The 21,812-nt window shown below is 38.5% G+C and overlaps 1 protein-coding gene and 1 non-coding gene across 7 annotated transcripts in view; both read right to left on the bottom strand.

Annotated features, from left to right (window-relative positions):
• ASH1L (ASH1 like histone lysine methyltransferase) overlaps positions 1-21,812 on the bottom strand; it is a 124,895-nt gene that overhangs the window by 36,422 nt on the left and 66,661 nt on the right. For all 6 annotated transcript variants that reach the window (XR_002831441.1, XR_002831442.1, XM_023761597.1 and 3 more), the window contains 2 exons: positions 18,970-19,149; positions 2,328-2,422 (listed from right to left, as the gene is read on the bottom strand). Coding sequence is in view for 4 of the 6 variants with exons in the window: in XM_023761597.1 (XP_023617365.1) it covers positions 2,328-2,422; positions 18,970-19,149 (275 nt within the window). In the remaining 2 variants the exon portion in view is untranslated. The remainder of the gene's footprint in view (positions 1-2,327; positions 2,423-18,969; positions 19,150-21,812) is intronic.
• Positions 15,401-15,539, bottom strand: LOC111827738. Its single transcript, XR_002831454.1, has one exon. It is a non-coding gene; the product is annotated as a small nucleolar RNA SNORA48 (small nucleolar RNA).

Below are 21,812 nucleotides of genomic sequence, written 5' to 3'. Positions count from 1 at the left end.
AGGTTAGCTTGCTGCTGGGGTATGGCCAATTGGAACTGAGCGAGACAGGCCGGACAACCTCCTGCGCCCCTCCCCGGCTCCGATCGTGCACCGGTGGAGTCCCTCGGCCTGGCCTGCACCTTCTCACAATCTGGGACCTCTAGGGGAGTGTTGGAGAGCCGGTTTCAGCCTGATCCCACAGGCCAGGCTGAGGGATCCCACTGGTGCACGAACTCGTGCACCGGGCCTCTAGTAGATTATAAAAGAAAAACAGGGTTCTGTGATGTAGAATAAAGGAAGAACCCTCTGTGATGGGACAATCATGAGAACAATTTTATTGTAGTTTTTATTTATTATTATTTTAAATATTTTTAAAAATTGATTTTTGGACAGAGAGGAAGGGAGAAAGAGAGAAAGAAACATCAATGTGAGATCAAGAGCTTGTATGTATATATGTGCACTAGAGGCCGGGTGCACAAAATTCATGCATGGGTAGGGTCCCTAGGCCTGGCTGGCGATCAGGGCCAATCTGCGAGGCGACCGGGGGCCTCCACTGGCACCCACCTTGGTTGGCCTGGCGCTGCCTGCTCGCTGACCCCCCCTACCCCCCGCCGCCAGTCGGAGCCTGAGGGCTGGGGGAAGCTCCTGCGCTGAGCATCTGCCTCCTGGTGTTCAGTATGCGTCATAGTGACAGGTCTTTCTGCCGTTCGGTCGATTTGCATATTAGGCTTTTATTATATAGGCTAACCCATGGACAAAGACAACAGTGTGGTGAAGGCCTGGGGCGGAGGCTGGGAGAGAGCAGGGGCGGGCGAGAAGGGGTCAATGGGGGAAAAAAAAGAGGACATATGTAATACTTTCAATAAAGATTAAAAATAAAGACTTTGATGGGCTGCCTCCTGCAAGCCCCTACTGGAGATAGAGCCTGAAACCTGGGCATGTGCCCTAATAGGGAATTGAAGCCAAAACCTTTTAGTGTACGGAATGACATCCAACCGAGTCACACTGGCAAGGGCCATGAATACAATTTTATTTTAAATATATTTTATTGATTTTTTACAGAGAGGAAGGGGGAGGGATTGAGAGTTAGAAAAATCCATGAGAGAAACATCCATCAGCTGCCTCCTGCACAACCCATACTGGGTATGTACCCGCAACCAAGGTACATGCCCCTGACTGGAATCGAACCTGGGACCCTTCAGTCCACAGGCCGACGCTCTATCCGCCGAGCCAAACCGGTTAGGGCATGAATGCAATTTTAAAGAAAATTATATATAAGCTGATACTGTCAGCTGATCCTTAAAGAATGAGAGGAAACCAATCATGAGAAGAGTTTGAAGAGATTTTTAGGCAATGGGAATAGTAAGTATAACAATCCTCTTATGGGAAAGAGCGTGGTATAGTCTAGGATTTGAAAGAAGAGCAGCATGGTCTAATACAGTGAATAAGGAAAAGATAGGAACAAATATATGGGAATAATGGGGGTAGTCAGGGGCCATATCATTCTTAAAAGTCAGAATAAGGGGTTTGTTGATTTCTCCAATGGTAAGCCACTGAAAGGTTTTAAGTATGATCTGTTCAAGTTATGAAATCACTTATCTTTTTATTGTGTGGAGAGTGGATTGGAAGACTGGAAGGAAACAATGGAAGCGGACAGATCTGCTAGAAGGCTATGGCATAGTGGCATGGACTTGAGTGATGGCAATGGAATTTGGAGAGTAGGATATATTTATTTTATTTTATTTTTTTTCCACTTTTTTAGGATATATTTTAAGAATGGAAATAATAAAACTTGGAGATGGATTGGATAAGGTGTTGAAAAAAATGGGAAGAAGTCTTCTCGGTACTTTTTATTTATTTGGGATGCTTCACAGTAGGACCCTAGGAGGTACTATTACCCAAATGCTAAACAAAGACAAAGCCTTGACATTTTCTCTAAAAAAAAAGATAAATCTTGCTTAATTTTCAAGCAGATTAAGATCAGGAAAAGCAGGGGGCCTTTTTCCTTTGATTATTACATATCCATAAATCATCTCACTCCTTTTGAAATATGAAAGTGGACTGATGAATAGTTGGGCTTTTCTAGATGACATACTTAGGGAATCAAATGCTACAGGTATAGTGTTGTTTATTGAAACTCCAGTTAGTAAGATTTACGTCATTTTGACTCTTAGACAGCAAAGAGTTTGCAGAATTCTTTAGAGTTAAGTATAAATTAAATGGTAAAAAAAGAAAAAAGAGCTTTACCCCACTGGATATAAATAAATAATAACAGGAATGCAGAAACATTTCACCCAAACTCAAGAAATAACCCATTTTTTTCTCAGCAATATATTGTATATACTCACCAACATGAATGGGGGCTGGAAATAATCCATATTCATGCTCTCCTGGAGAGTATTCCAGCTTTTCTTTCTTTAATTGAATCAATCGGCTCTTTGGGCTATGATTAAAAAAAAAAAAAAAAAAAGAGGCAATAACATTTTCTCCTGTGGCCTTATATAGAAAACAGATAATTCTATCAAGACTATTTGCTGTAACAGTACCTTAAATCTTTTTGTTTGATTTTAGAGAGAGAGAGAGAGGAAGGGGGGGGTGCGAGGAAAGAAAGAGAAAGAAACATTGATTTGTTGTTCTACTTATTTATGCATTCATTGGTTGACTCTTGTATGTGTCATGACTTCGGATTGAACCTGCAACATTGGTGTATTGGGTCAGTGCCTTACCTGGCCCTGGATTTAGTTTTAAATGCATATTTTTGGAGGGACAGATGCCAAGTACCTTCATATATTTTTAAAATACACGTTTTTGGAATAGCCTTTTAGGAATTACACATAAGTAAGAGCATCACTAGCATTCTCCAAGAGTTTTGCAGAAGAAACCTCAATTTCAGATCTGATCCTAATGATTACCATACATTTCACGAATGATTTATAGTTTATAAAGTACTTTCACATATCATTTATAGCAATACTATGAAGTAGGGAAGAGGAAACATTACAGCTTACAGATTTTGAAAACATGCTTATGAGATTAGGTGAATTGCCTTAATTTTATTAACTGGTAAGGAAATTTAAGATGAAAAACCTCAGTTTCTTTCCTTCTTTTGTTTAATCCTCACCCGAGGATATTCTTTCCCATTGGTTTTTAGAGAGAGCGAAAGGTGGGAAAGAGGGTAAGTGGGGGGTGGGGAGAGAGAGAGAGAGAGAGAGAGAGAGAGACAGACAGACAGAGACAGACATTGGTTGCCTCTCTTGACGCATCAGGGCTGGGGATCAAACCTGCAACCCAGGTACATGCCCTTAACCTGGAATCCTAGAACCTTCAGTGAGCAGGTTGACTTACCCGCTGAGCTACACTGGCCAATGCAAAACCTCAGTTTCTTGAATGATGTTCTTAGAGGTTTACCTCTTTCACGCATCTTACTGGTTTGTGCTCTTAATGTTTGGTATGAGATCAATCTCAAGAGATTTCACAAATATCTAACAGTGAGATAAAAAAAAAAAAAAAGGAAAAAAGAAAGAGAAAAAGGGTTCCAGGAAAGCCTCATTAGTCTACTATGACTTTATTTTGACTTAATGTTCCAATAAATAAAGGCTGATATATTTCTTTTCTCTATGAATGACAACATATTACCTTTTAAAAAACAAGTAAAAATAAATGAATAAATAAAATAAAAAATAAAAAACAAGTCTACTCTATCTTATAACAAGTAGGGAAACTAATACACATTTGCAAAATGAGAAAATTGAGGCCCAAAGAAGTTAGTTAATTACAGACCCTGAAGTTCATAAATTTGAAGACTGGTTCTTTCTAGTGGATCACTCATTTGTTTATTCAACAGTTATTGAGCACTCATTTAGTCCAAATCCTGTTGTAAGTGCTAAGGAACAGTGGTGAATAAGACAGTTTACATTCTACTTGGATAGACAGACAAGGAAATAAGAAAATAGTGGGGGGAAAATCAGCAAATAATAAATGCTAGGCAAACAATTAAAATGTGGTAAAGAATAATATAAAAAGTGTTTTATAAGGACATTAAGCTAAGATGTAAATATTCCTGAGATACCAGACATGAGAGGATCTGGGAAAGGGAAGATCAGGCAGAGGAAATAACTGTATAAGGTCAAAGTCAGAATGAGGTGGCTGAAGTAGTCCAGATGGAGTCAGAAACTAGGTCATGTAAAGTTTTTAAAGATGTGATTAAGGAGTTTTGGATACAGTTACAAAGGAAGATAGGAAAGATGCTAGATTGTTCTACTTACATCTAGATTTCTCATTAAAAAACAAAACTAAACTTACCCAAATAATGATTGTGAACAGAAAGATGAATTTTTAAAGCCAAGTACAAGGTATATTTCTTCATCATAAAAGTCAAATATGTAGCTCAAGAAAACTTTTTATAACCAAGCACTCTGTATGAATGAAAATTTGGTCTACACTTTAGTAGATTCAAGATTTATACAAACTAATTAAACAGAGAATATAAAAGTTTCAATTTAGCTAAAACAGGAATGGAAACAAAACAGACATTTTAGCCCGGCTGGCATGGCTCAGTGGTTGAGCATTGACCTATGAACCAGGAAGTCACGGTTCGATTCCCAGTCAGGGCATATGCCCGGGTTGTGGGCTCCATCCCCAGTGTGGGGCATGCAGGAGGCAGCCGATCAATGATTCTCTCTAATCACTGATGTTTCTATATTTCTCTCTCCCTTACTCTCTGAAATCAATAAAAATATTTGAAAAACATACCACAAAACAAACCAACCAACCCAGGCATTTTACCCCACTGCCATCAGGGTAAGTAACCAAATAGATAGTAGTCAGGGATGAAAATATGTGGCACCCTGAAATGAACAAACATACAATACCCCCTCCCCCACATACACACACAACAAACCCAATAGGAACCTGTATAGTTCTAGTCCCAAAAGGAATGAAATCTTAAATACATCCCCCCTCAATCACTGACTGGCTCCCTAACAAAAACAATTTTATCCTTAACGTTGCAATACTGATATCTAAAATACACGATACCATTATGGATATGATAATTATGCCAGAAATTGTTTTCCTAGTTCGTGGGCAAAGTTTGATTTTGGTTTTAATTTAGGCATGGCTGCTTATTTTTCTGTTGGTGATAACATCAAGATACTCTATCACTTCAAAGAATATATATATAATTTTTATTTTTTTTAATATATTTTATTGATGTTTTTACAGAGAGGAAGGTAGAGGGATAGAGAGTTAGAAACATCGATGAGAGAGAAACATCGATCAGCTGCCTCCTGCACACCCACTACTGGGGATGTGCCCGCAACCAAGGTACATGCCCTTGACCGGAATCGAACCTGGGACCCTTTAGTCCCCAGGCCGATGCTCTATCCACTGAGCCAAACCGGTTAGGGCAGGCATACCTTGTTTTATTGTGCTTCACAGATGTTGCATTTTTTACAAATTGAAGGTAAGACCCTCTACCTGCAAAAAGATTACAATTCGCTTTATTGGGATACTCGCTTTATTGCGGTGGTGCCTATAGATTGACTTATCATAGTTTATCCAATCAGCCTACTATGGAAGGGCATTTCAATTGTTTGTAATATTTGCTACTACAGATAATGCCCAATGAATAACCTTGCCCATATGCTGTTTGATATTTTGAAGATATATGTCCCAAAATTGTTTGGTGACAGATGTTGAAATCTGTGAATATATTAAAAGTCATTCAATTGTATGCTTTAAATGGATATGTTGTATCTCAATAAAAGCTTAGGTTTTCCCTGAGCTCAAAGACTTGAAGAAGCAAGCCACCACTGAGTTTTGCAACTACAGGAAAATGAGTATGAGCTTAGAACAGAACCTTGAGCCTCAGATGAGATCACAGACCTATCTTGATTCTCCAGCCTTGTGAGACACAGAGCAGAAATGCTTAGACACCTGAAATTCCATACAATCTGTGATATTATAAATGAGTGATGTTTTAAGCTGCTAATATTGTGATTTATTACACAGTTATAGATAATCAATACATGTCTGTGTGTGCATATATGTTTATACTTATTTCCTGGTTCTGAGAGGGCCTAGAAGCAATGAAAACACAGTAACAATGACAATCTACTAGCAAGCAGCATATCAAGTACCCAGATTTTGATTTCTAAATAATAACCTCCATTAAAAGAAACCAAAGTAGGTTTGGTGAAATACATGATTCCTGATCTGAAACATGGAAGGACAAGGTAAATATGGTAAACAACAACAAGCAAGCAAAAACAAAAACAAAAAACCCAGAGTGAATGACACCTTTCTGTGGTAGAAAGCAGGGAAGTCCTCAAAGATGATGAGATCATGTTTAAAGGAAACGAGACCAAGCTTAAAGGGAGTCCTGTGGTAAAATCAGGAAAATTTGACCATTTCTCCACAAGATGATGGTAATGGATTACTTTAAAATGCCTAAGTCCATATGATAGCCAAAATAGAGAGTGAAAGGGGAAGGAAAGTGAAAGTGTATTTTCACAGGAAAATTAAATACTGAAGAAATGTCAGAATTAGAAAATTACATTTGCAACTAACAATGAAAGCACAAACTTAGGTAAGGATCATAATGATGCTAAACTATTAGATAAAAGATTGCCAGAGAACAGGCCACAGCCTCAAATATTAACCCAAATTACTTACTAATTACAAAAAGAAAAACGTATCTTTACAGTGGAGAGATTTGATGGACATTCCCTTAACCAAGTGATCAGATATGGCATCACCAACAATGGGACAATAAGTGGATGCAATAAGAAATATAAAATTTCACAAATGTAATATTCCTGCTAAGATTTAACCTAAATCTAATCATGAAGAAATCATCAGGAAAATACAGAATATAGCACAAGACAACTAGCCTGAGTTCCTCAAAAAGAAACAATCTTATAAAAACAAAAGATGGGACACATTCTAGATTAAAATAATAAACATAACAATCACATATAATACATGACATCTGTTTGGACCCTAAACTAAAATAAAATAAAATATAAAGGACAATTTTAGGACAATAGATAAAATATAAATGTAGGCTTTATATTAGATGAAATTATTGAAATACTACTTACTTTCTTAGGTATAATAATGGTATGGTGATTAGATAGAAGAACATCCTAGTTCTTATATGAAAATTTCTGAAATATTTAGGGGTAAATGTTTGCAACTTACTTTCAAATTGTTCACTGGGTTCCCTACCACAAAAAAAAGCATGTATGTGTGTGTCTAGACAAAGATAAAGCAAATGTGGCAAAAGATTGATAAATTTTGTTTAGGGTGTATGAGTGTTCATTTTGCCAAAGATTTAAATATTTTCAAAATAAAATAATGTGAAAAAAATAAAAAGGTTTAATCAGGGAAGGTACTGCCATTACATACAAGATTTATTTCTCTAGCCCTTAAGAGAGGTGAATTCTAAGACATGTTCAAGTTGAAAAATGCTAACATGGTGTTCTTTAAAAAAAAGTGACTAAAGATCTATTAAGAAGTATTTTTAAAAAGTATAAGTATTTCACTTCCTAATTTCTAGTTTACAATACTATCATTACTGTAGCAATGATGATGATTTTTATATGTTAAGACATGTTAATTCCCAATTTCTACCACAAAACTGAATTCCTATCTCTTCCTTGAATTCTTCTAGTATATACAGTTTAAAGCACAATTCCTGAAGGAGGGTCTAGAAATCCTGATTTTAAAAATAAGATCCCTTGCTGGTTCTTATATTAACATTGAGGAAATTTTAGGTACCATTATATGTAAGGATCCTCATAGTTTAAAATTCCGTCTTTTTGCTCTACTAAATCTTTTTAGGGAGAAAGATCTTGCCCCTTTTGCTAAGCCATTCTGTGGGGGACTTAGGACAAAGTTAGGTATCTTTGTAGTATGGAGTAAGTTCTCATTAAGTTTACTAAAACTTTATTTATTTGTGACTATTATATTTTGTTCTAATTTTAGGGGATAGTAAAAGACCAGTAAAAAACTGAACTAGGATGCAAAGAGATATTTCACAGTATCTGATAAATTCCTTTTTGTTTTAAAATGTTCCATTCAGGAAATGGAATTCTAGGGTGATAAGAAGAATATCGTATCAATCAACTCCCATCTATTAATACCAAAAAATCATGGCTTCTGAATTATATTATATCATTTTCCAGTCTAAATAACAGATTAGAGGGATATCTCACAAGTTAAGGTAATGGCTCTTCCTGAAAAGTTGAAATATACATTTTTAATTAGTTATTTTGAAAATAAATTGCCGAAACCGGTTTGGCTCAGTGGATAGAGCGTCGGCCTGCGGACTGAAAGGTCCCAGGTTCGATTCCGGTCAAGGGCATGTACCTGGGTTGCGGGCACATCCCCAGTAGGAGATGTGCAGGAGGCAGCTGATCGATGTTTCTAACTCTCTATCCCTCTCCCTTCCTGTCTGTAAAAAATCAATAAAATATATTTAAAAAAAAAAAAAAAAAAAAAAAAAAGAAAAGAAAATAAATTGTGGTAAGATATATATAACATAAAATTTACTATTTTAACAATTTTTAAATGTGAAGTTCAGCAGAATTAAGTATATTCACTCACCTGTTGTACAACCATCACTGACTTCCATCTAGCACATCGTCGCAAAACTGAAACTCTGTACTCATTAAACAATTAACTGCCACCAGCCTTCAGCAAGCACCATTCTCTTTTCCATCTCTATGAATTTGACTATTCTAGGTACCTCATGTAAGTGGAATAAATCAGTATTTGTTGTTTTGTGACTAACTCACTTCATTAGCATAATGGTTTTTGAGGTTCATCCATACTGTAGTTTTCCAAATTTCTTTCCTTTTTGAGGCTGAATAAACATTGTATGTAAGAAATATAATTAAAAATATTTTTGCTGATTTCAAAGAAGAAGGGAGAGGGAGAGTGAGATAGAAACATCAGTGATGAGAATCATTGATTAGCTGCCTCCTGCACACTCCACATTGGGGATCGAGCCCGCAACCTGGGCATATACCCTGACCAGGAATCGAACCCTAACATCCTGGTTAATAGGTCGACGCTCAACCACTGAGCCATGCCAGCCAGGCAGAAACAAAATTTTTGGTGTCTTAAATCTTGTTATTATGAAAATATATTAACTTTTGTTATCTATTAAGCCTATCAGACCTGTATTAAAGAATAAGTCAAGTTAGGAGCTCCTGGTCAAGATGGTGGAGTAGGTAAACGTTGTACTGGTGTCCTCCCAAGATCAGATCGAAAGTCAATAAACTACAGAGTAACCAACCCTCAGTCAGAACTGCCTGAAATGTAGCTGATCAGAAGTCTTGTAACTAAGGATATTCAGAAGAAACAACATTGAGATTGGTAGGAGGGCTGGAGAAGCTGAACTGGGCTAGTCAGTCTCTCTCTCTCTCTCTCTCTCTCACACACACACACACACACACACACACACATTTGTGGGGATTAAAAATCAGAAGAAAATCTCAGGAGTCCAGGGTTCTAGTGCCAGGAAGAGAAGTTCCCATAACTTCTGGCTGAAAAAACCAGTGGGGATTGTGGCTGAGAAACTGGGTGAAATGGAGGGCTGCTGGAGTCCCAGATGTTCTTAAAGAGCAGAAGCACAGACTTAATCAGAGACGAACTCATTTGGTCTAAGCTACAGTGCTGGGCAGTAGCTCGAAAACCAAGAGGGCTATACAGGGAGGAACTGAATTGTCTAGTTTCAGGGTGATGACTGGAGGGGCAGCTTTCTTCCAGACATAAGTGCTGGCAGAAGTGTTCCTTTGTTGAGCTCTACCACCACCACCCTCAATATTTGAGTTTCCATTAATCTACCTAATTGTTTGCCCTGTCCTGGTGATTTGCTGAGACGCACAGTCCACCCACATTGCAGGCACACCCAAGGCTTCCAGTGGCTTTTCCATACAAATGGCCTGTCTTGGCTCATGCTAGCGACTTTTCTAAAACCTCTCAAAGGTTCACAAATCCCACACAAATGCATCTGGCCTCAGAATGCCCTGTATCTTTTGCTAAGCAGCCCCAGGACCAGCACTAGTGGCAGCTGGCCTTGGTTGGCAGCTTAGCCTCCCCAAGGCACCTTTAAGCCCAGCACAAGTTGGGCAGATCATTTTGTAGCTCACACCAAGTGGATCCAGGCAGGACACAGGCAGCAGGTGAACTTGGATTACACCTTCTGGGAGGCCCTAGAGCCAGATCACGCTGGAGTACCACCAAACCACCTCTACATGGGACACACTCAAGGGGCAGATTTGGCAGGAATCAGAACCTGCCAAAGTGAATTCTGCTCTGTGGGTTTGGTTCCTGCATAGCAGTTCCTCCACTGTAGTTGAGGCTGGTACTCATAGCTTATCAGCCTGGGGGCCAATCAGAAGGCATGGGGAGAGGAAGCGAGGCATTGCTACGTGGTGTCATTATCCGGCACCCACAGCGACCATTTCAACTACAACAGCAATCAAAGTTCAACTACAATAGGAGGGTGCACACAGCCCACACAGGGGACACACCTGGAGCGACTAGCTTAGGTCACTAGGTAGGATGCAGCACTGGGCCCTACAGAACACCTACTACATAAAGCCACTTTATCAAGTATGGGAGACACAGCAGATCTACCTGATACATACAAACAAACACAGAGAGGCAGCCCAAATGGGAAGACAAAGAAACATGCCCCAATTGAAAGAAGAGAAGAACTCTCCAGAAAAATAACTAAATAAAATAGAGACAAGCAAAGTACCAAATACAGAGTTCAAAACAATGGTTGTAAGGATGCTTAAAGAACTTAGTGGGAACTTCCAGCTGATTTCCACAGCCAGTCGGCCTGGTGGTCAAATCACTCTAGTGTTAACTACAACAATTAAGGCTTGGCTAGAACAAGGAATCAGCAGATTAGATAGGCAGAGAATCAAATCTGTGATTTCCAAAACAAGGTAGCAGAAAACATCCAATCAGGACAGCAAAACGAAAAAAAAAAAAAAGAGGATAGTTTCAGGGACCTCTGGGTAAACATCAAGCCTAACAACATCTGCATCATAGGGGTATCAGAAGGAGAAGAGAGAAAACAAAGGATTAAGAACCTATTTGAGAAAATAGACATATAAGTAAAGGAAGCCCAGAGTCCCAAACAAGATGAACCCAAAGAGGCCCAGACCAAGACATATCTATAATAATAAAAGTGTAATATACTAATTAGACCAGACGTCCTTTCAGACAAAGCCGGGGCTGTGAGGGAAGCCCAGGTATCGGGTGCCAGAGGGAAGATGTGCTGGCAGCCAGGGGAAGGCCTACTCTTGCATGAATTTTCATGCATCGGGCCTCTAGTCTATATATATAAAAGGCTAATATGCTAAGTGTCTGACCCTCCAACTGGTTGCTATGACATGCACTGACCACCAGGGGGCTGACACTCAACGCAGGAGCTGCCGTGACTTGCACTGGCCGTTGGTACAGAGAAATGGCACCACAAACCTGGCACCCACAAAGCAACACTTGGCTTCCTCCCATTGGGACACAGGCCCTGCCACCACCCCAGAGTGACATCCCACCAAATTGCAATGGATGCTGCCAAGACCCCATGCGCAAAATGCGGCCCACAGCCCAGCCCAGCAATGGTTGTTGTGGGTGCCGGATAATGACGTCACGTAGCAATGCCTGGCTTCCTCTCCCTAGTGACTAGCCTCCTTGGAGTTTCTTCAGCCCAGGAACACGGCTTACTTTATAGCCAGGTGGAAACATTTTACACTTTAACCAAATGTCTGAAGCATTTTCCCATGACTCATCTCATTTGATCCTCATATAAGTCCTGGAGTAGGTAGATAGGAGACTCAGTAGAATCCTATTTTCTTTTCATGAGCTGGATAACGGAGATTTAGAAAGCTCAGAAACTTGACCCGACTAAAAAGAAGTAAGAAATGGTGGACCTTGAAAATGACTTCGGGTTTTCTCATTGCACAGAATATAGTCAAACACTGCACACTGCTGCAGTTAAATATTTTACCCTTTGTTCTCCCTGCATGATCTACAATAATAATCTGCTTCATGTTGATATTTACTGCTGTGTTGCTGACAATTACCTGAAAGAGATGTTGGGGTGCTTCATTGGACTAGAAAAAGTTTAGCTAAATCAGAAAGCTGGTCTAATTAAGCAAGTTTATTCTATATATATAAAAGACTAAGTTGACTCGCACGTGCGTGATACATAAAAAGCTCTTGCTGGTGCCAATCGCATGTGTTGTGTTTCGATCTGTCATTGTTGATCGTGAATTTGGTTGACACTTCTATTATAGAGAAAGGGCAAATAGCGATATTAAAATATTTCTTCTAATTAATTTTCTTTCAATGTGCACGAATCCATGCACTGGGCCTCTAGTCATAAATAAATGCCAAAGGTTAAAAATAAAGAGAAAATCTTGAAAGCAGCAAGAGAAAAGTAGTTAGTTATAAGGGAGCTCCCTAAAACTGTCAGCTGATTTCTCAACAGCAACTTTGCAAGCCAGAATGATTGGCACAAAATATTCAAAGTGATGAAAAACAAGAACCTACAGGATAACCAAGATTACTCTACCCAGCAAAGCTATCATTCAGAATCAAAGGACAGATAAAGAGCTTCCTAGATATGAAGAAGCTAAAGGAGTTAACACCAAGTCAGTATTACAAGAAATGTTAAAAGGTCTTCTTTAAGAAGAAGAAAAAAGATAAAATATATGAATAATAAATGGCAACAGCTACATACCTATTAACAATACTTTAACTGCAAATGGATAAAATGCTCAAATGACATATGGTGGCTGAATGGATAACAAGACCCTTACATATGCTATTTATAAGAGACTCACTTCAGATCAAAAGACACACACAGTCTAAAAGTAAAGAAATGGAAAAAGACATTTCATGAAACTAGAAATGAAAAGAAAAAGAAAAAAAAAGCTGGGTTAGCAATACTTATACCAGAAAAAAATAGACTCTAAAGCTAAGGCTAAAACAACACACAGAGAAAGAATCAGCAATTCCACTTGTATTTATCTGAAGAAAACCAAAACACTAAATGCAAAAGACACATTGCAGTATTATTTACACTAGCAAAGATATAGAAGTAACCTAAGTGCCCATCAATAGCTGAATGGATAAAGTGGTAGTGCATATTTAAGGTGGAATATGACTTGACCATAAAAAGGAATAAAATCTTGCCATTTGCAACATGAATGGACCTAGAGCAGCGGTTCTCAACCTGTGGGTTGAGACCCCTTTGGGGGTCGAATGACCCTTTCACAGGGGTCGCCTAAGACCATCGGAAAACACATATATAATTACATATTGTTTTTGTGATTAATCACTATGCTTTAATTATGTTCAATTTGTAACAATGAAAATACATCCTGCATATCAGATATTTACATGACGATTCATAACAGTAGCAAAATTACAGTTTGAAGTAGCCACGAAAATAATTTTATGGTCGGGGGTCACCATAAAATAAGAAGTCAAAACCCTACTTCCCCATTCCAAATCCTATAACCTAGCAGGGTATAGTAGGCACAATAATATCCACTCTCCTCTCCCATGTCATCGTAATCCCTACAACCTGAGAATATGCAGGTGAAATTAAATTTTCTCATCTGTTGATTTTGAGATAGAGAGGTTATTCTGTATTATCTGGTTGGCTCAATGTAATCAGTAGAACAGGAATGTGAAAGAGGCAGTGGGAAAAAAAAGTAAAAATAGAACTGAGGTTGAAGTGATACAATGTGAAGACTCAACCTGTCATTGCTGGTTTTCAAGACAGAGAGCCCTAAACCAAGGAATGTGGGTAGCCTCTTCAGACTGGAAAGGCAAGTAAAAGGTTTGTACCCTAGAGCCTCCAGAAGGAATGCAGACGTGCCAGCACCTTGATGTTAGCCTGGAGATTCATATTGAACTCCTGACCCCAGGAACTGTAAGGTAAGTTTGTGTTGCTTTAAGAAATTTAAGTAATTTACGCTTTAACCGGTTTGGCTCAGTGGACAGAGCATCGGCCTGCGGACTAAAGGGTCCCAGGTTCGATTCCAGTCAAGGGCATGTACCTTGGTTGCAGGCACATCCCCAGTGGGGTGTGTGCAGGAGGCAGCTCATCGATGTTTCTCTCTCATCGATGTTTCTAACTCTCTATCCCTCTCCCTTCCTCTCTGTAAAAAATCAATAAAATATATTTAAAAAAAAAGAAATTTAAGTAACTTATTATAGTAGACACAAAAAACTAATCACAGGCTTTTTTGTCACCTCCTCTGGCTAAGGAGGCTCGCCGAGTTGGGGGGAGTGAGGAGAGGATGGTTGGCCGCCACAGCCATGGAAGCCAACTGGACCACATTCCTGTTCCACACCCATGAAGGCTCTCATCACCAACAGCAGGCAGCACAAAACAGCTTGCTGCTCCTCCTGAGCTTTGCTGTGGAGCCCCCGATCAGAAACCATTACTTCCAATACCAATAACTCAGAAACCTCAGGCTGCACCAGAAACATTAAAGAATGCCATTGGAATTAAAAAAGAAAAACACAAAACTTCATTTGTGTGCACTTACTGCAGTAAAGCTTTCAGGGACACCTATCACCTGAGGCGCCACAAGTCCTGCCATACAGGAATCAAGTTGGTATCCCGGGCAAAGAAAATCCCCACTACAGTGGTTAAAAAAAACAAAACAAAAAACTAATCACAGGTTAACTTCTTTTGATAGTCTGATGACTGTATTACTAGACTTTATTTTGGTGGCTTTGTAAGTGCACATTTTTTTTAAAAAAATATATTTTATTGATTTTTTACAGAGAGGAAGGGAGAGAGATAGAGAGTTAGAAACATCGATGAGAGAGAAACATCGACCAGCTGCCTCCTGCACATCTCCCACTGGGGATGTGCCCGCAACCCAGGTACATGCCCTTGACCGGAATCGAACCCGGGACCCTTCAGTCCGCAGGCCGACGCTCTATCCACTGAGCCAAACCGGTTTCGGCATTGTAAGTGCACATTAATAGAGGTTTTCTTAAATTGGCTGCACCACTTTTATCTGTAGCTTAGCTAATGACATCATTAACACAGAAAACAAATTTTAACACTGGGATCGTCATTGATTCTAGCTCTGTGCTTTATTCCCTACTATCCAACAAGTCTTTTAATTCCTTTCAATCTTATTGTCAAAAAATTTTAAGAGTCCATGCTTTCCAACATCCAGTCACTACTATCACTTTAGTTCATGACATTACTTGTATCTTGGAAAACCTCAAGGGTGTCCTGCTTTCTAACTGGTCTTCTAATTTCTAATATTTCCTCATCTAATTCATCTTCCATACCAATAATGTTGTTTCATCTTGATCCATTTTTGATGGAACCAGTCTCCCCTCATAGCTGTTTTTCGCCCTATGTGTCAGGACATGAACCAGGCACAGGCACAGGCACAGACCAAAAGCCAAGCTAGGATAAACAAGGAGTTCCTTTGTCCCTGTCGATATGAGACAAGTACCACCAAACCAGGTGTAACTCTACCCAGTCAGAGACACTTCTCATAGTTTTTTAAGATCTTTTATGACATATATACAAGAGTAACCTTGCTAATATGTGGAATCTAAAGAACAAAATAAACAAACAAACAAAATAGAAACAGACTCATAGATACTGAAGCAAACTGATGGTTGCCAGAGGGGAGGGGATTTGGAGGGCTGGGTAAAAAAGGTGAAGGGATTAAGAAATACAAACTGGTAATCACATAGTAGTCCAGGGGATGTAAAGTACAGCATAAGGAATATAGTCAATAATATTGTAATGACTATACATGGGGTCAGGTGAGTACTTGAAATATTGGGGACCACACTGTAAAGTACAAGACTAACTACTGGGCTGTATCTCTGAAACTAATACAGAATAATGAAAGTAAACTGTAATTGAAAAAAAAGTAATCTTGCAATTTACTTGTAACATTTTGTGGACCAAAAAACAAATGGCAGAGCACAGGATTTTTAGGACAGTAAAACAATTCTGTATGATACTCCAGTGGTGAATTCATGTCATACATTTACCAAAACCTATAGAATGTACAACACCAAGAGTGAATCCTAATTTCAACTACATGGTTATATAAATGTCTCATCACTGGGTTGTATACCTGAAACTAATATTAGAGAGAGATTTGTTGTTACACTTATTTATGTATTCATTGGTTGATTGTCAACTGAAAAATAAAATAATTTTTTTAAAAAGGCAGAAAAATATACTAATGTAGTTGATGATATTGACCTTTGGATAGACAGTCTGATTTTATTATTCATCTCTCATTTTTAGGGGTTTAATCCATAAAAAGAACATAAGAAAAAACAGAAGCAAAACTTGAATCTTATATTTTTTTAGCAAAAACTTGATATATTTTTGTTCTCTCTATTCAGAAAAATATTGCTTTAAAATGATAACTGTATTAGATCTTCCCAAAATACATTACCATTTTCTCATCTGTAGTGCCAGAATGCTAATTTTTTTCACATATTACTATTACTATGTATATATAAAAGCCTAAGCGACTGTCTGACCGGTAGCTAAGACGCACACTAACCACCAGGGGGCAGATGCTCAACACAGGAGCTGCTGAGCTGCAGTGACTTGGCAGTTGCAGTTCTCAGGCGATGTGCTGGAACCAGAGAGGAGGGAGCCCTATTCCAGGGTGTGTCACCTGAGAACCACCCTTTCGAAATCCGGGACCCCTCAGGGGATGTTGGAGAGTCGGTTACAGCCCGATCCCCACAGGCCAGGCAGAGGGACCCCACTAGTACATGAATCCGTGCACGAGGCCTCTAGTATAGAATAATGACCATTATTTCCTAGCCTTTCTTGTGGATGAGTGTGGTTACATGACTATGTTCTGGCGAATGGCTATAAATTAGGTTTTGAATTTTCCTTCCTTAGTCATTTTGTGCTATAACAAATCACCATAGACTAGGTGGCTTAAACAATGAACATTTAGCTCTCACTTTTCTGGAGGCTGGCAAGTCCAAGATCAGGGTTGGGTTTTGGTGAGAGCCCTCTTCCTGGTTTGCAGATACTGCCTTCTTGTTGTATTCTCACATAGTAGAGAAAAATTCTCTCTCTCATTGTCTCTTCTTATAACAGTAATAATCCTATTCAGGAGAATGACACCTGAATGACCTAATTACTTCCCAAAGGTCTTAACTGTCAAATACCAACACAATGGGGATTAGGAATTCAGTATACGAATTTTGAGAGGGGGCATATTCAGCATATTTGAAGGGGAGTTTCCTTACAAAAAAGGTACATGATTTTTATTCCCTTTTCTCTTTTTCTGCTCTCTCTTATGAAGACCTTATGACTGGACTCTAGCAGCTATGTTGAAATAAGAGGACAAGAAGTAACCATAGGAATGCAAGCCTGGTGCTGATATAGAAGAACAGAAAAAAAGAAGTGTAGTTTCCTAAAGACACCTTGTGTACTTCACAACTTCTTTTAAATTAGAGGAAAATAAATGTCTATCATTTAAGTCTTGGTTATTTGAAGATTTCCTATTATTGGAAGCTGAAACTAAACTTAATAAAACATTTTCATGACCAAGAAGAAGGAATAGAGTTCATAGAGTTTATGTGCTATCCACCTCAGTGGTAAGTTAATGAAAAATCTTTTCAATGCAAAAGAAAGTGCTGTGATTTACACTTTGATCACTCAAACCACAAGTTAAATGTATCTCTAAAATCTAAACTCTCATCTTTCAATTTCAGACTTTCTTGTCTAAATTCAGACCCTCATGACCTTTTGATGGATAGTGAGTTTCTGCCATTATTAACTCTCATTCAATTCACTTTCTACTCTGTTGCCAGAATTATCATCTTAAAATACAAACTTGCATTTTCACTTCCTTTCCTAAATATATCATTTTAAAATTTCCTGTAGCTTAATGGGATAAATAAATACCTTATAGTCAGTAAAATCCATGGTTTTGTGGTTTCTCATTATTCAATTCATTTTGGTAGGCAGTTAAGTTACTTGTAGATCAGCTTGGATTCTGGGAAGCAATGCTTATTTTCCACAACACCCACTGAATTTTAGAAACATAACTTCTGAGTTGTTGTAATACATGAAAAATCTTTACAACCTAATGTTGTCTTTGCACATTCTATTCTAAATGAAATGCCCTTCTCTACCTTGGAAACTACTATTGAATCTCCATAACCCAACTCAACTATATTCTATTTTTTAAAAATTTTATTGACTTTAGAGCAAGAGGAAAGGGGAAAAAGGGAGGGGGGGGGGAGAGAGAGAAAGAGAGAGAGAGAGAGAGAGAGAGAGAGAGAGAGAGAGAGAGAGATATTTGTTGTCCCACTTATTTATGTATTCATTGGTTGATTCGTGTATGTGCCCTGAATGGAGATCAGACCCACAAACTGCATATCGGGACGACACTCTAACCAATTGAGCTACCTGGCCAGGGCTATAAAACACTTCTTATTCAATGATACAGTTAGTTGATATCCCTTTGGGGGCTTTAAAACTTCTCAATTAGACTGTTTATCATGCTATATTTTCCCAAGGAAATATGAAGTTTTTTAAAGTAAGGTATATTTTACAAAGTGCTTGGAACATAGAAAACATTCAACCAATGAGGAATGAATGTAGAATAATCATCAAGATTATTTTAGGTACATGCACAATGCCATTATTTTTAATTACCAAAAAAACCCAAACACCATTAGAATCCAAACTATAGAAATGTCATCTGGAAAGACAGAGAGCAGGTAAAGATCAGAGAAGATACATTAGCCCCGAACAACATAGTGTGGTGGTATTACAGTGAACATTTAAGTGTTTGTGATGAGATTCACATTTGTGTATTTTACATTTGTATTGTGCTTTATGACTGTCAAAGTGTTTTTTCAAACATGGAAGAATAAAAGATCTTTAAAGGATGTCAGCTGAGAGATACTATTACTTACTCTGTAGTTTTGTAAACATCAGAATACAGCCCTGCTTTCTGATACTTCTTCTTTGGGGGACGTGGGACCTTCTTTTCTCTTGGGATGAGAGAAAGCACGGGTTGCAAGGTGCTTTCAGGTTCAAGAGGTTTGGCTGGGGTTTCAGGAGGACTGGGAATCTCAACTGCTGCTTCAGTAAAGCTATAAAAAGAAGTTTAAAGATAATTTTATGGTGAAAAAATATTTTCCTACAAATGATTTTCTATTTTAAAAAACGTAACAGCAATTTAAAAAAGGAGATATGGAGTCTTTCTCATCTGGCCATGCTAGAATAACAGATACCACACTTATTCTCCTGACAGAAACTAATAGAAATACAGTGAAGTACTATAAACCTGGATAATGTTTATGAAACAACCATCAGACAATAGTTAGTGCAGCACTGTGATCCCTGAGAAAAACTGGAAACACCCACATACAACAATAAACAACATAAAAAACGACAGAGAGAGAGAGAGAGAGAGAGAGAGAGACAGAGAGAGAGAGAGAAGTCCTATAACCACTTTCCCTTTATGAGAGCTTTGGTAGAGGAAGTAGAACCAGTTGAAAAGAGAGCGATCAGAGTATTGAGAGGCTGAGGTAGCTAGAAAGCATGGGGCAGAGTACTGAAGTGAAGAAAGTTAGAGAAAAATAACTCTAGAAATCTGTGTATGGATCTCCTTTAGTATACTGCTGAATACTAAGTTGTGCATGTGCAGGGTGAAATTCTATAAGGCTAGTCAAAGAACTACCAGAGTACCATAACCTGAATAATTCCCAGAGCTCATACATGATGGTAAATACTCAGATTTCACTAGGCAGAGTAGAAAGACATTGCCCAATACCAGGGACATTCAATAGAGATACCAGAGGGTAATATTACCCATTTTTGTAGGGCTTAACTATCTCTGGACTAAAGCCAGGTCCTAATAGAGTTTAAAAACAATCTTCAAAAGAATCCAAGCTGATCTACAAGTCACTTAATTGCCTATCAAAATAAATTAAATACTATGAAAAGAACAAAAACCAGACACAATAATGTGATATTCACAAAGTAAAAAATTTCATAATGAAAAAAAAATTTTATGAGTACTGGTCAAAATTTTTTCCAAATTTGATAAAAATTATAAACTCAAAGTTCCAAGACACTAAACAAACCATAAGAAATATAAACTCGCTGGAGAAAAACCAAGATGGCGGCATAGGTTAACACCGGAGTTTGCTGCCTCGAACAACCACTTCAAAAATACAACTAAAAGACGGAACGGACATCACCCAGAACCACAGGAAGGCTGGCTGAATGGAAGTTCTACAACTAGGAGGAACTGAGAATCAGAGGAGGCGCAGTGCAGAAGGAAAATACTAAGGTGCGGAGTGCACGTGGCGCGGGCTGGTGGCTGAGGACGCGGTTGACTGTTTCAATCCGGAGGGAGCCTCAGACTCTGAGCTCCAGATTCGATGATACTCTCTCATCATGATGTTTCTATCTCTCTCTCCCTCTTGCTTCCTCTCTGAAAGCAATAAAAATATATTAAATAAAAAAGAAATACAAACTTCAATAAAACAAGTAAAGCATAACATAATAAACTTGCTGAAAATTATTGAATAAAAAGGGGCCAGAGAAAAAAATACATGATATATACCGGAGTACAAAAATAAGAATGAGTGCAGCTTTCATGTATGAAACAATGCAAGTCAGAAGGCAATGAAATAATATCTATAGTGCTAAAAAGGAGGGGAGTGGGAAATGCCCTTGAATTCATTAAGAATTCTAAAGAAATAGAAAAAAAAAACTTTAAAAATTAAGGTGATTCCAGTTCCAGGCAAAGATGGAATAAACACTTCTACCAATCCTTCCACTAAGAACAATTAAAAATCCTGGAAATGTCATAACAAATAAACATAAGCAAACAGATTGCCTATAGACTTTGGGACCTAAAGCAATGACATGGCAGGAAATTTCCTAGATTTCTTTTTTGCTTTGTATTTAATGGTGAAGGACAATACAATTTACCTAATATCAAGGACAAGGCAAATGCATAGTTTCACCACTTATATTCAACATCATAGTAAAGGTCACAGCCTGTGCAAAAATGGGAAAAAAAGAAAAAAACTCTTGAAGTGGGAGTCCTACAAATTTCTTCTTTTTCAAGATTGTATTGGCTATTTGGGATCCCTTGAAATTCCTTATGAATTTTAGAATGGATTTTTCTATTCCTGCAAAATACATCATTGGAATTTTGATAGGAATTGCACTGAATCAGCAGATGGCCCTGGGTGGTACTGATATTTTAAAAACATAAAATTTTCTAACCCATGAACACAGGCTATCTTTCCATTTATTTATTTCTTTAATTTTGTTGAACAATGTTTTGTAAATTTTCAGTTAAAGTCTTTTGCCTTGAAATTACCTAATTAGAGAGAAACCAAGATGGCATAGGTAAACACCGGAAATTGCTGTCTCGCACAACCACTTCAAAAATACAACTAAAAGACAAAACGGACATCATCCAGAACCACAGAAAGGCTGGCCGAGTGGAAATTCTACAACTAGAAGGAAAGAGAAAAGCACACTGAGACTCAGAGGAGGTGCGGAAGTAAAGTGCAGAGGTACGGTGGCACACGTGGAAAGGGCTGGCAACTGAGGACGCGCTGTCTTCTTCAATCGGGAGGGAGACACAAGCTCCTGACATCTCTGACTCCAGTTCAGGGCGAGTCTCTGGGGACCCAGACTCATACGGGGAGAACTGACTGTCTGGCATCGGTCGACTCGAGGGCGGCTTTCTCTAAGAGGTCTGCAGCGATTCCGGGACACTGAGACGTGG

The sequence above is a fragment of the Myotis lucifugus genome, unplaced genomic scaffold (assembly GCF_000147115.1).
Source record: "Myotis lucifugus unplaced genomic scaffold, Myoluc2.0 scaffold_211, whole genome shotgun sequence".
Taxonomy (NCBI): domain Eukaryota; kingdom Metazoa; phylum Chordata; class Mammalia; order Chiroptera; family Vespertilionidae; genus Myotis; species Myotis lucifugus.
The sequence above is the reverse complement of the archived record's forward strand: the minus strand, read 5'-3'. Positions and strand labels throughout refer to the sequence as shown.